Source organism: Haliotis rubra, unplaced genomic scaffold (assembly GCF_003918875.1).
Source record: "Haliotis rubra isolate DU_JTF1 unplaced genomic scaffold, ASM391887v1 Scf377, whole genome shotgun sequence".
NCBI lineage: Eukaryota > Metazoa > Mollusca > Gastropoda > Lepetellida > Haliotidae > Haliotis > Haliotis rubra.
In genome coordinates this window covers 148,751-161,474 of record NW_025767054.1, presented here as the reverse complement: position 1 = coordinate 161,474, position 12,724 = coordinate 148,751, and the positions used below count along the sequence as shown (strand labels likewise).

At 42.5% G+C, this 12,724-nt stretch overlaps 2 protein-coding genes across 2 annotated transcripts; both read right to left on the bottom strand.

The window, feature by feature from the left end:
- Positions 1–1,307: 1,307 nt before the first annotated feature.
- LOC124286135 (mannan endo-1,4-beta-mannosidase-like) lies at positions 1,308–7,342 on the bottom strand. Its single transcript, XM_046722477.1, has 7 exons — positions 7,264–7,342; positions 6,071–6,122; positions 5,586–5,771; positions 4,356–4,782; positions 3,624–3,777; positions 3,147–3,239; positions 1,308–1,619 (listed from the first exon to the last, which is right to left on the bottom strand). Exons 2-7 carry the CDS (start codon positions 6,117–6,119, stop codon positions 1,362–1,364), a joined length of 1,167 nt encoding a protein of 388 aa, XP_046578433.1. The 5' UTR covers positions 6,120–6,122; positions 7,264–7,342; the 3' UTR covers positions 1,308–1,361.
- Positions 7,343–8,472: 1,130 nt separating this feature from the next.
- LOC124286157 lies at positions 8,473–12,435 on the bottom strand. Its single transcript, XM_046722505.1, has 4 exons — positions 12,335–12,435; positions 9,968–10,138; positions 9,417–9,538; positions 8,473–8,706 (listed from the first exon to the last, which is right to left on the bottom strand). The coding sequence occupies exons 1-4, from the start codon at positions 12,433–12,435 to the stop codon at positions 8,636–8,638; spliced, it is 465 nt and encodes a 154-aa protein (XP_046578461.1). The 3' UTR covers positions 8,473–8,635.
- Positions 12,436–12,724: the final 289 nt, after the last annotated feature.

Genomic DNA, 12,724 nt, shown 5'->3' with positions numbered 1-12,724 from the left:
CAGGTGTTATTCACGGACGTGTCACAGGGCAGTGCTGCCGTGACAACATCCTGGAGGCACACGTGATCTCCTTTGCACGCCGACATGGCTATCATTTTGTGTTTCAGGATAACAACACAGCAGTACACAGGGCCCGTATTGTTACTGAGTACCTCCAACAATGGTTACGTTACCATGGCCAGCACTCAGTGCACCCATCTTACATGTCAGGGATATCTTTGAACGGTGCGCACGTCAACGCCAACAACCGTAGACAACTCTCAACGAACGTTCAAGTACTGACTGACTGACTGAATTTGGTTTTTACGCTGCTTTTAGCAATATTCCAGCAACATCACGACGGGGGACACCTGAAATGGGCTTCACAAATTGTACCCATGTGGGGATTGGAACCCGGGTCTTCGGCGTGACGAGCCAACGCTTTAACCACTGGGCTACCCCACCGCCCCACGTTCAAGTACCTTTTCCGATACCAAGTGATAAGTATTCTTGCCACGACTGACTGAATCACAAAGAAACATCGAGCGACGTCTCACGGAGACTGGTAGCAGAGCCATCGCAGTATTCAGCAGCATGGGTAGTTTAGCTAAGATCTACCCTTCAGTATGGGTCAGTGGTTGGGAGACAATTCCACTCAGTGACTTGAGAGATTACAACGATCACCTTCACGTTTTTTTTACAAAAGACAGCACACATTGCCTCAGACTTTCTTAAGATATTACTTGTTCATCAATAACCACCATCAGATTTAAGACAGGAACCTGTCTACTAAAATTAGATTATCTGCAACGACTATCGGAGAAGCATTTAGACTTTGGTACAAAAAGCGTGAGTCATGTCACCACCAACATGTGGGTATAGAGGTAGTCAACCACGAAGTCAATCGTCTGAGTGAGTGAGTGAGTTTAGTTTTACGTCACTTTTAGCAGTATTCCAGCAATATCACGTCGGAGGACACCAGAAATGTGATTTTCACATTGTACCAATGTGGAGAATTGAACCCGGGTCTTCGGCGTGACGACCGAACGCTTTGACACCACTAGGCTACCCCACCGGCCCTAATAGTCTGAACGTCTACAGGCCGTGTGGGAGAACACTCAGTGGCGCCTGATCCATACACCCCGGGCAAGATGTACCGGACAGTGCTTATTTGACCCCGGTGGTGGACACAAGAGCAACTATGTTCTTATGTCATGTCTGGTTGTGAGTTTCTGTATACCAGAGTTGTATATACGGGATAAGGATGACGTGGTTGACGATGTCATACAACACAGAATGACATTTTCAATAAAAATACAAAGATTTAATTGTCAATACTATATAATTTTAATTAGCATCCCTTACACCATAACACAAATCGATCACAATTGAAAATTGACTGTTCCCCCGTTGCTAGCGTCCGTCTTGCCCTTAATGTAGTTGAGGCCGGCGTTGATGACGGCGGCTGTATCTTCGTCATTATCCGTCGCCTCCTGCTTGTACTGCCATCCCCATGCTCCCGCATATCCGTTGTAGTAGGCGTGGTTAAACTGTTTGCTCGTAGTCCACCCGTCACCTTTCTTCTCGCTGAACTCGGCGATTACAAGGGGCTTGTCCAGACCATAGTCACTCATGTGATGCTGGAGCAACACATGAATACTGCATTATTTTAAATTTAAAACCTCACTCAGTAATATCTCAACTGTCTGACAGCGGCCTGTAAATAATCGAATCTGGATCAGACAAGTCAGTGATTATGAATGGCGTTCTATGTCTACAATGGCATGCAGTAGCCAGGTCAATAGGTCTGATTCTAACCATCTCCTCCATAAAGCCAAACCCGTGAAGATCCGGGTTAGAATTGGTCTTCAACAACCCATGTTTGTCGTAAGAGGCGACTAACCGGATAGCGTGGTCAGGCTTGCTGACTTGGTTGACACATGTCATCGTATCACAATAGCGTAGATCAATGCTCATGGTGTTGATCGCTGGATTGTCAGGCCCAGACTCGATTATTTACAGACCGCCACCATATAGTTGGAATAATGCTGAGTGCGGCATTAAACGACAACCAACCAACCAGTCCATTAAGCCACCTCTTACAACAGGCACATGCTGTTTGGGACCCATCTTAAAACACGGTTCTTGATGGGATCAAGGAAAAAATGAATACAATATAAAGGCAGGTATCAGTATGGGACTAGTAATAGTCTAGTATCCTTGTATGTCAGAGCAATCTGTTCTTTTATCTTTGATAATTACTTCTTTCTATTTTAACTACTTGGATTTGTTAGTGCGTTGTGTATCTACTGCAGACCGATGGTTGGCTATAAATTTACATTTACGGTAACTATAGTCTGTTTGCAGTGAAAACGTACCAATGAATTTCACTTTAAACATAAAGTAAATCACATAATGTGAAATTAAGATTTCGAATCCTCATGATTTTACCTTGCCAATTGAACTTTTAAATCTCAGAATTTTATCCAACTGAGGATAAAAGTTGTTGAACAAACGATCATAGTTTCAAATTGCTATTATTGGTTTGTATTACAAGGGGGTACGCGCAGTAGTTGGAATAGTGAAACAAATGCACATGCGGTCCGTGATGAGCGTTAACTTAGACTACCGTAGAAACCAACCCTTCTTGTTCTCGGGGTTTCTTTTAATGTGCATACCCCCTTGTAATACACACCAATAATAGCGATTTGAAACTATGATCGTTTGTTAAACAACTTTTATCCTAAGTTGAATACAATTCTGAGATTTTAATGTTCAACTGGCAAGGTAAAGTTATGAGGATTCGCAATTTTAATTTCACATTATTTGATTCACTTTTTTGTTTAAAGTGAAATTCATCGGACTATATATACAGTGCTCTCCGCACAACGTACTACCAAATATCTCTCCACACAACTTACTACCAAATATACATATTTAATAGAAACTGAAAAAAGGATTCAACGCAAAAACGGAAGCTGTTTTGGAAAGCAAGATGGCGGCATAACGCTTCCGGTTCATATATGCGGTACTTGTACCTGTCCTTAGGATCCCTACCAATCGGAAGAAAAAGAAGTGACGTTAATTGACTAACTAAACATTCTATCTTATTAGGTTTACTTTTGAAAAATATTTATTGCGACGACGGGAGTAACGGTAATACCTACTCCTGCTCCGTAGAAGGGGGAAATCTTGTCATAGTGACACTGGCATTGATCTGCCTTGGCGTATGTGTGGGTTGAATAGAAGGAGAGGACACCCTGCAACAGAAACGTATAGAGTGAGTGGAGATTGTTTTACACCGCAATCAGTTGTGTTTCATGGCTCCTAGAATCTAATCAAGTCCTAGACAAGCGAACTAGTGGTTGATGAACACCGGTTGATGCCAGCAGGTCACTACCACATCACTGTTGAAACTACTCAATGCTGTTTGAGAGTGGCCTTGAATAATGAGTTCACCGGCTCCAATTTTCACCAATGGTGCAATGCAGGTCTGCACGCCATGCCTTGACAAAGCGTCAGAGCGTGTAAAGTCATACTCAAATAACACAGTCCGATGAAACAACGGGACTGGAACACAGTTTGATGCCAAATTGATGAATAAGCGAAATCAGATTTGACTTGATGGGTCAATATAATCTTACCTGTTGTTTTCCACCTGCTTTGCGGAGGCAGCTATCTTTGTAAAGATTATGAGAACCAAATTTGTCTGTGTTGGAGATTGGGTTCCAGGACCCGGATGTGATCAGTGCACTGCTGTCTGCCTGCTTGATACCGTCGGCCACGTGGTTCAGGAACCTTAAGGACAGGAGAAGGCAGCGTGTAAACCATTCTAAAAGAAGGTTATATCTTTTAGCAATGTGCTGTTAGATCGAATGGGCAGTGGGACAGCCTCTATGTTAAAGCGTTGACTGTTCGATTCTCGGCATGTCTTTCCAAAAACCCGGTCTTGGTACCCTCGCTGTGATATCCTTAAACTACATCAGCGTAATGTTGCATTCACTCACTTAATAAATCAATGATAGTACTTGGTTTACCAAAACATCAGCTGGATTAAAATATGCTAAGTTGTACCCCTCAAAAGGTTTTGAGATGGTTGCTTTATGCGGGAATTAAAAAAACAGGCCATAATGTCCAAGAATTTAAGTGATGTGAAATGTTCAAGTTCGTAGTCAGGACGGTCAAACAAGTAAGATGTTAGCATTGAATCATAACTCTTACCGAACCTAAATACACGCTTACAAATCTAACATACTTCAAAGGAAGGCACTGCTACAAGGTGAAAACACATTATAAATCAAGGAGCTCCAAGGGAAGACATTCCGCAAACGTAAGGACATGTAAATCCGTGTTTTCTTATGCTGTTTAGTGTTTACCTTTGAAGATCCTGAGCACTGTAAGTGGCCCCAGCAAACCCCGCCCCGCTGTTTTTTAAGAAGCTGGTATCAAAGCAGCTGTCCCCTCCATGATCTTCGATCTTAATGATCCCCTCCAGTTCGTTTATGATGTCCCAACCTCCCAGAGCAATGTGGTTGCCCAGAGCCTTCACCATCGGCTGCAGAGCCTTCTCGATGTACTTCTGTCTCTTGGTGTCGTCGGTGATGATGCCCTGGAGCTTCCAGTGGTCGGGCTTCTTCTGGGCTCCATTGAAGAGAGCAAAGAAGACGAGGACGTTGTTTGCTTGGGCAACGTCAAGGACCTTCTTGAGGTCACTGATGAGCGTTCCATCTTTGTCTGGACCCTGGGTGATACCGTTGGAGTCTATGTTGGGTGTAGTCTCGCAGTTGTCATGCACGAAGATGCCTTTAACGAAGTGATTTGATGGTGTTTGACGCCACAGCCCGTTCTGTTCATACTACATGTATATACCACTTAGACATGGACCAGGTAAACAGGCAACCATACGCGTGCGTGCGTGCGTGCGCGCGCGCGCGCGTGTGTATGTGGGTGGCTGATTGTACCCGTTTTATACTGCTAGCCCTGGGATGTACCATCCGTTTAAGGTATGGGCACAATATTCCAAATCGTTATACTGACTTTACTGAGCCGGTATCCTTTCCACCTCACGACCTTCCCCGCTAAGACTGTCGTAAATCTACGCGTGAACAGATCGTTTAAGCGCTAGGATCGCGAACGGGAATCCATGTTTTATGCGATGAATGTCGTGCGCAAAACAGGGTAACAACTAGAACCATCTTTTTAAGCCCTTTGCATTACGGTCAGAGCATGGAACCACGGACCTTCCGCTCCCCGAGAAGCCACTCTACCCACTTGCCCACGTGGGCGATGGGCGGCGATCAGTGCGATCGGGTTGCGATGATAGGCAGGTACAAAGCCTGACCAACCGATCGCCCGCTCATACGATATGAACGGGATACTAGGGACCAATTTTGGACCTTGACTCGTTGGATATATCTATGTTATCACAATTACTGATGAAACTCTACACCGAACACTGAAATAATGACTATAGGCGAACGGGACTTCACATGCAGATGTATGACACTGCATATGCTGGTATGTGATGGAGATCGGTCTGTCATTAGCAGTGTTACTTCGGCTTAAGGATAATGCTATGAGGAGTATGAAACTGTATAGGAACTCACGTATGGAGTTTCCTCCGTTGGAGTGAATCTGCTTGATGTAGTCGGTGTATTTGGAGAGTCTGTAGTTGTCGAGTTGGTTGTTGCCGAAGTCGGTTCCGAGGTACACCCAGGCAGCGTTGACACCGCTCAGGAATACACGTGTGCTGCCCTCGTAGAAGTGATCACCGGTGATACTCAGGCGACATACTGAAGAAGCGATTCAAAATCACATCCATGAATTTGGGCTTATAATGTAATGTAATGCAATCTAATGTAACCATCATTGTAAGTTCTGTTAAAACCCCCAAGATATAAACAACACCTGATACTGTCATTCCATGACACGGACGAAATCATGTCATTACGTTTCTGTTGAAAGGAAACATATTATATGATCTTTCTATGCATTTTGAAACGTTAAAATCATGTTTATGCCCTTAGACATTTCGCTAATCTTGATCTGTCTGAATGTTGCATGCCCATCCACGTGATTAAACCATACGTACCTACAGTATGTACTGAGAGACACAAGAGCGCCAGCAAGAATGCCTTCATTTCCTATAATATCAACATAACAAGCATTTTAACATGTTACCTGGAATATCAGCATAGCATGCATTTTAACATGTTACCTGGAATATCAGCATAGCATGCATTTTCACATGTCACCTAGAATATGAACATAACAAGCATTTTCACATGTCACCTAGAATATGAACATAACAAGCATTTTCACATGTCACCTAGAATATGAACATAACAAGCATTTCCACATGTCACCTAGAATATGAACATAACAAGCATTTTCACATGTCACCTAGAATATGAACATAACAAGCATTTTCACATGTCACCTAGAATATGAACATAACAAGCATTTCCACATGTCACCTAGAATATGAACATAACAAGCATTTTCACATGTCACCTAGAATATGAACATAACAAGCATTTTCACATGTCACCTAGAATATAAGCATAACATAAACATTCACTCTCATGTTATCTGGGCAGTAATCATATAGACCAACACGCACTTTCCCGTTTCCTGAAGAAAAGACTGTGGTAGACCAACACGCATTTTCCCGTTTCCTGAAGAAAAGAGGCCCGGGAACCAGGATGGGTAGTGGCTGGAGAAACATAAACACGCATTTTCTCGTTTCCTGTTTGAGGGTTTTAAAACACTGAATGTAAATAGACCTTGACATCTCAATGATTCCCGTGCCTCTCATAATAACTTTTAATGAGAGGCCTGGGAACCAGGTATGGGGGTGGATTAGGCGTAAACACAAACATGCAGTCATGCAGTTCTACACGTTACCGACCAGTGTCTGGACTCGTGCAGTCTAAGTAAACTTATAGGCTTAGTATTATTCGTTACACTGCTATACCGGCTCGAGAAAACAATCACACACCTGTACACACGCACGTCACTAAGTGATCCCAGTCCTTAGACCTTAACTCTGGGGCAAACCTTCGGAGTAGATATCTGACTATAAGGAAATTGTACTTCAACATAGACGACCTACGACTTATCGTTCTATGGAACCGGCCGGGTCACGAACCATTTTCACAATAGAGAGCGGTTATATGACTGAAATACTGTTCAAACTGGCCAAAGCGAAATCAGACTTGAACTCTCAACTTCGAACACACTATTGCATGACGCAATTACATGCTGTATTAACGCTTACCTTACCTTGAGATGGTTCCAGATATCTGGCACGGGCTTGCCAATGTTTTGGTATTTGTACGGCTTATAATATATAATTATACAAGATAACCCTAGTGTCAGAAATAAAGATAGCCTTATCTGGTATAGTCCGTTTGGCTCAAAAGCGGACCGATGAATTGCAGTCTAACTCGAAAACTACTAAACATATAATACACAATGAAACACTAATCAAAACATCAGACCAACTCTGTTATTTTTTGCAGAATTTATGCCCTAAATATAAAAAGTTGTTTAACAAACTATCATTAAAATTTTCACACAGTTCACTGTTTGTTACAAGGAGGACTGCAAAGAGAGGAACAGCCAGGTGTACGCGGAGCACGTGCACAAGAGCCGACAAAGTTATTGAATCATTTACCCGTGCTGTGCCGTCTCCATCCTTTCTCGCACACCTGGCTGTTCCTCTCTTTGCACCCCTCCCTCGTAACAAATAGTGAACTGTGGTGGTGGTGGAATTGGGTTTAACGTCGTGCTTGAGAATATTTCGCTCATATGACGACGTGCATGCGTGTGTATGTGTATGTGCGGCTGCTTGTACTAGCCCAGACTGAAGCTGGCCCACTGAGATACCATGCCGCAGTGAAGCATGAATACCCCACTCAGACACATTATACTGTCTATAATCCTAGTTGTACCGATTAATGCCGAGCGCCAGGCATTAATCCAACAAGTACCATATTTTAACGTCTTTTGGTATGATGCGGCCGGGGATCGAACCCGCGACCTTCCGCTCTCCGGGCGGACGCTCTAACCACTACACCACGGAGGTGGTCCAGTGAACTGTGTGTTTCCCGTTACACAAAGAGATAATTCGTGCCTAAGGTCTGCAATTCTACAATGACCAAATATGGCAATGTCTTCATTCATTCTCTCGTACCTACTAAATAACAGTAAAGATATAAGGGTGTTGTTTGTTCCGTCCGATGTTGATGTAAAACATTCAAGTCAACATCATGCAAGAAAATAAGATTTAATCACAATTAAGAATAAAATTTATATATGTATATGATTCAGAAATGTGTCTTTTCGATGTAAATTTCACTGGTCGATTCACAAAAATAATTTTGTCTGTGTGATCATGTAACATCAGACGCCACGTTATGGGATTCGAGCATGGGATCCGCGGTCAGGCGCCTTGTCCACAGAAATGAACCTCATGGGGTCACTCCATCCATGGGGTCACTCATTGTCCCGGTTCGCTCGGTTCACAGTGAATCATTTTTCTGCGTTGATTAATATTAAGGACAATTATCCACGGATGAAACGTAAACACAGTGCTTGCGACCCAATATGAGTTTCCATTACACGTGGGACGTTCTGCAGTGACGGTGGGTGATTAGTGGGGGCCTCTCTGCACAAACTCATACGTGATGATCTCTCCGTCATAGGGGATGTAGGAACTGGAACCTGGAAATGAACGCGAACTTTCTTTTTATATTTAGCTTATGATATTTAGCGACACGAACAACAATGTTAAACTACGTTCGATCATTCATTCGCATATGAAACGTATGTACTTCATGTTTTATGAATGGCTTACAAATGTTTGTTTGTTGTTGTCAAGTAAATGATCGAGTCCGTGCCGTACAACACAGTGATCAACATCATGAGCATCGATCTACACATTTGGGACAAGCTTACAAATGTGTTGGCCCTAAATGATATGTTGTTGATCCATTAAAACATATTTTACAGCTTCCGGTTTTATAGTACCACTGCAGGATTGAGAAAAACTATTAATAAATTCAGATAACACTACGGAATTGCAAAGATAACTCATTGCTTTGCTTTTGTTAGAATAATGTTTCTTACAATTAGTCACGCAGCAATCTCGTTGTTTTTATTTCATCTACTTGTAAAACATTTTCGCAACAACGCAATATTTGTCGAAAGTGGTTTCATTGCAATACAAATTTAAGTTCTAGAATTAAGGCAGAGACTCATTTTCTAATAACTTAATGAATTAATCACTTAATGCTGTAGCTGAACAGATGATTAATGTCCTAACAAAATCCCTTTCTCTGTCCTTCCATAAAACATCATATTGCTTCTCCTGTAATTTAATTTCACCACATATGCAAGCAACACTGCCTGAACCTCTACAGTCACCAACTTACCTAGGGGTAGAGACATAGTCTGATTTTTAATGTGCCACCAAGTTTCATCCTTGTCATAGTTGGTCTCCAGGCCATTCATGGTGTCAATGAAGTAGCCCCACTGTCCGTATGACGCGCTGAACCTGCAGAGTGAGTGAGGGAGTTTGTGTTTTAGGCTGCTTGTCAGCAAGGGGTGGGGAATGTAGGTAATGCGGACATTTACTGCTCTTATGAAACCCACAAGTTCGCGGACGGTCCACAACTATAAAAATATCATTGTGGCGTATCAGGGATTCGAACCCTCGACCATAGGCTTTTCGAACACTGAACGGTGAATGGCCTCATGGAAAAAGACCCTTTTTGAAGACCATATTACAAAATGGATAAAACCACAAATTCAATATACTAACTGTAAAGATTACAAAAAAATCCTTTTTCAAACATCAGTCACAAATGTTCCTATCAATATGGCAGTCGCGGAGGCCATCTTGAAAATAGTATCGAAACATTTTGAGAAAACGTTGTGTTGTGTTGAGTTTACCTCCAGACAGTTAACTGAAATACACAATTACCTGAACTCCACACGCATATCTGCCGCCTTCTGGAGGAAGAAGATGAGCTGTCGTTTTCTCATGCGTCTGATTTGGACAGTGTAGCTGAAGTACGGCTTGCGAAGGAAGTTCTGTACACGCAGAGTCACGTCGATCTTACGACCACACAGTCCGCATGGTGTGTGATAAGGACTGAAAAACATTCATTGTAATAAAACCACATAACTAACATGTACAAGGCGGGTTATCTGTGAGTGAGTGAGTGAATGAATGAGTCAGTGAGTGAGTATGGTTTTACGCTGCTCACAACATCATTCTAGCAATATCACGGCGGGGAACACCAGAAATGGGCTTCACACGTTGTACCCATGTCGGGGTTGAAGACCGAGTAACTTCGTTATCCCAGACATATCCAGGTCGGGAAGAAGGCGTCGATTGCAGCAACAATGTGGAGGATCAAACCCGGTTTCGACTGTCGCAACTACGTGGATTATCAAACCGGTGTGAAGAGCGAATACAACATACGTTATGCAACAATTATAGAATAACCATAAACATTGTAACTAGATCTGGAAAATAAACTATTTAAACATTTCTTGTCTCACTTGCATGTCTTAATGCATTTGTCAGTAAAAAGGGTTAATCTCTGCTATGGTGTATTTATCGCCAAGACTTGGCCATTGGTCAAATGTAGATCTTATGCAAGTGCTCAAATCTAAATGAAGTCAGGTCTATTGTCTCGTCCTTGACTTCCTTTGGTTAAAGATATGCAACATCTTAGTGCATTTTAGTGCATAGGTTCATAAAGGTGTGTTTGAACTTTTGAATTACGCTATAGTTACACTTGTTTATATACACTCTTAATAAAAAAACACACCAAACAAACAAAACCAAAACAAAATACAGAAACACCCCAGGCGTTTTCAGCAGTTCATTTCAATATATTTTGATAGCAATCGTCATTAAGATCAGACAATTCCTATGTGTGAATCCCGTTAATCATGCTGTGCAGAGTTGCCTACCTTGGGCGCGCAAGGCCGTCAGTTCCACGCCCATTCTCGTGGGCAGCGCCTGAGACGGTGTCGGTCCGAGAAAGCGAAATTTCAATATTCCCTATTCCCGGCAAAGCGAAAACCAAAGTTGTGCTAGAAGAGCCGCGAATTGCTATGAAAACATCGGATTACCGTACACAAGATTAGCGCGCGACCCCAATACTCGATCTGTGAGCCTCTTAACTGAGATGAAGTTTCAATTGTTTCAAGTTTCAGCACGTACGTGACCCCACTTGTGAAAGGAATACGAGATGCACGTGCAGGTCATAGTGACCCAACCACCGCAATCGACAATGCTGTTAGAGATATCACTGACTGACTGAGTTTGGGTTTACGCCGCTTTTAGCAATATTCCAGCAACATCACGGCGGGGAACACCAGAAATGGGCTTCACACATTGTACCCTTGTGGGGATTCGAACCCGGGTCTTCGGCGTGACGAGCCAACGCTTTAACCACTAGGCTACCCCACCGCCCCGTTAGAGATATCAGTGATATGTTCTACAAAGAAGAATCTTATCTCTCTAGAGAAACTTCAAGACTTTTTCCGCCAACTCAGTAAGATATACCAATGGAGAAATTTAAGGAAGCTAAATCCGAATAAGAAATTTTTATTAAAGTAAAGACTGAAGGCTCCTTTATAAGATCAAAAGCCAAATGGATTGAACAAGGTGAAAAATCATCCAAATACTTTTTACAATTAAATCCAGAATGTGCCCAGATAAAAAAACATAACAATAGGTATTAACTATAGTTTTATTAACTATAGTTTTATATTTTTGGACTTTGTACTTAAAACGTTTATGAATGCAGACTTGCTCTCGTCACTATATGGCTGGAATAATGCCCATGTGACGTAAAGCCCAACTCACCTCAACCTTTCTGGCACTCCACGACCAAGCATAAAAAGTAGTATTTATTTATTTATGAAATTTCTACCATGACTACGGTATCAGACGACGACTCACATTTCTTTGTTTTTCTTGTGTATTGAGAGACCCGGGAACGCTAAATTCAGTGTTCACTGTTGCTTGACCGTACCCGCGAAAGCGACACCTAAATTGAGGTGGTTCGGTCCAGATTTGGCTTTCACGGGCCATAGGGAAATGAGTACTGTTCAAAGTGGCGATGAACTCTTAGGCTCACTCTTGGAATTAAACTTGGGTCATCAGCGTGACGACAGAACGCTCGAAACACCAGGACGCCGTAAATACACTGGACTTACAATTTACATGCGGTGTACTTCTACTTTTCTTTACAATCACCCATTAATACATTTAACACATTTCTGTATAAACTACTGACGTATCATGACGCGGTTGTGAGAAGATTCTTACCCCAGCGTCGTTGCCTGGGCCGGTGTCGTTGTCGATGTAGTGTCGTACAGAGATGCACATAGGCCTAGGGTCAAAAGAATAGCATACCAAGCTGTGGCCATTTTTCTCGGACAGGTGTCTGGCTACAATGCATTCTTTGCTTGTTGAAGACATTTATATAGACATGCAGCTTTGACATCATCACCTGACAAGGGGCCGTATCCATCATGTGATGTATGAAATACGAGTGGTCCTTCGATCTGTTAATCATATAATATATTGCCTACTAAAAAACATATTTCTCAGTGTGATTAATCGCCATGCACGTGCTGCAGTTCTGACATGTGCCCTGAACTGGATGAGACTGGTTTGGACTGGTTTGGTCAGGAGACGTGTTTGTCAATCACGATG

Bases quoted from the DNA above. Each gene is read 5' to 3' on its own strand.
- LOC124286135 (XM_046722477.1), bottom strand. From the start codon at position 6,119: ATGAAGGCATTCTTGCTGGCGCTCTTGTGTCTCTCAGTACATACTGTA. The intron at 4,783-5,585 runs GTGAGTTCCTAT...ACTTCGTTAAAG, and splicing joins CAACGGAGGAAACTCCATAC to GCATCTTCGTGCATGACAAC. The intron at 3,240-3,623 runs GTAAGATTATAT...TTTCTGTTGCAG, and splicing joins AAGCAGGTGGAAAACAACAG to GGTGTCCTCTCCTTCTATTC.
- LOC124286157 (XM_046722505.1), bottom strand. From the start codon at position 12,435: ATGGCCACAGCTTGGTATGCTATTCTTTTGACCCTAGGCCTATGTGCA. The intron at 10,139-12,334 runs GTAAGAATCTTC...AATGTTTTTCAG, and splicing joins GCCCAGGCAACGACGCTGGG to TCCTTATCACACACCATGCG. The intron at 9,539-9,967 runs GTAATTGTGTAT...CTCACTCTGCAG, and splicing joins GATATGCGTGTGGAGTTCAG to GTTCAGCGCGTCATACGGAC.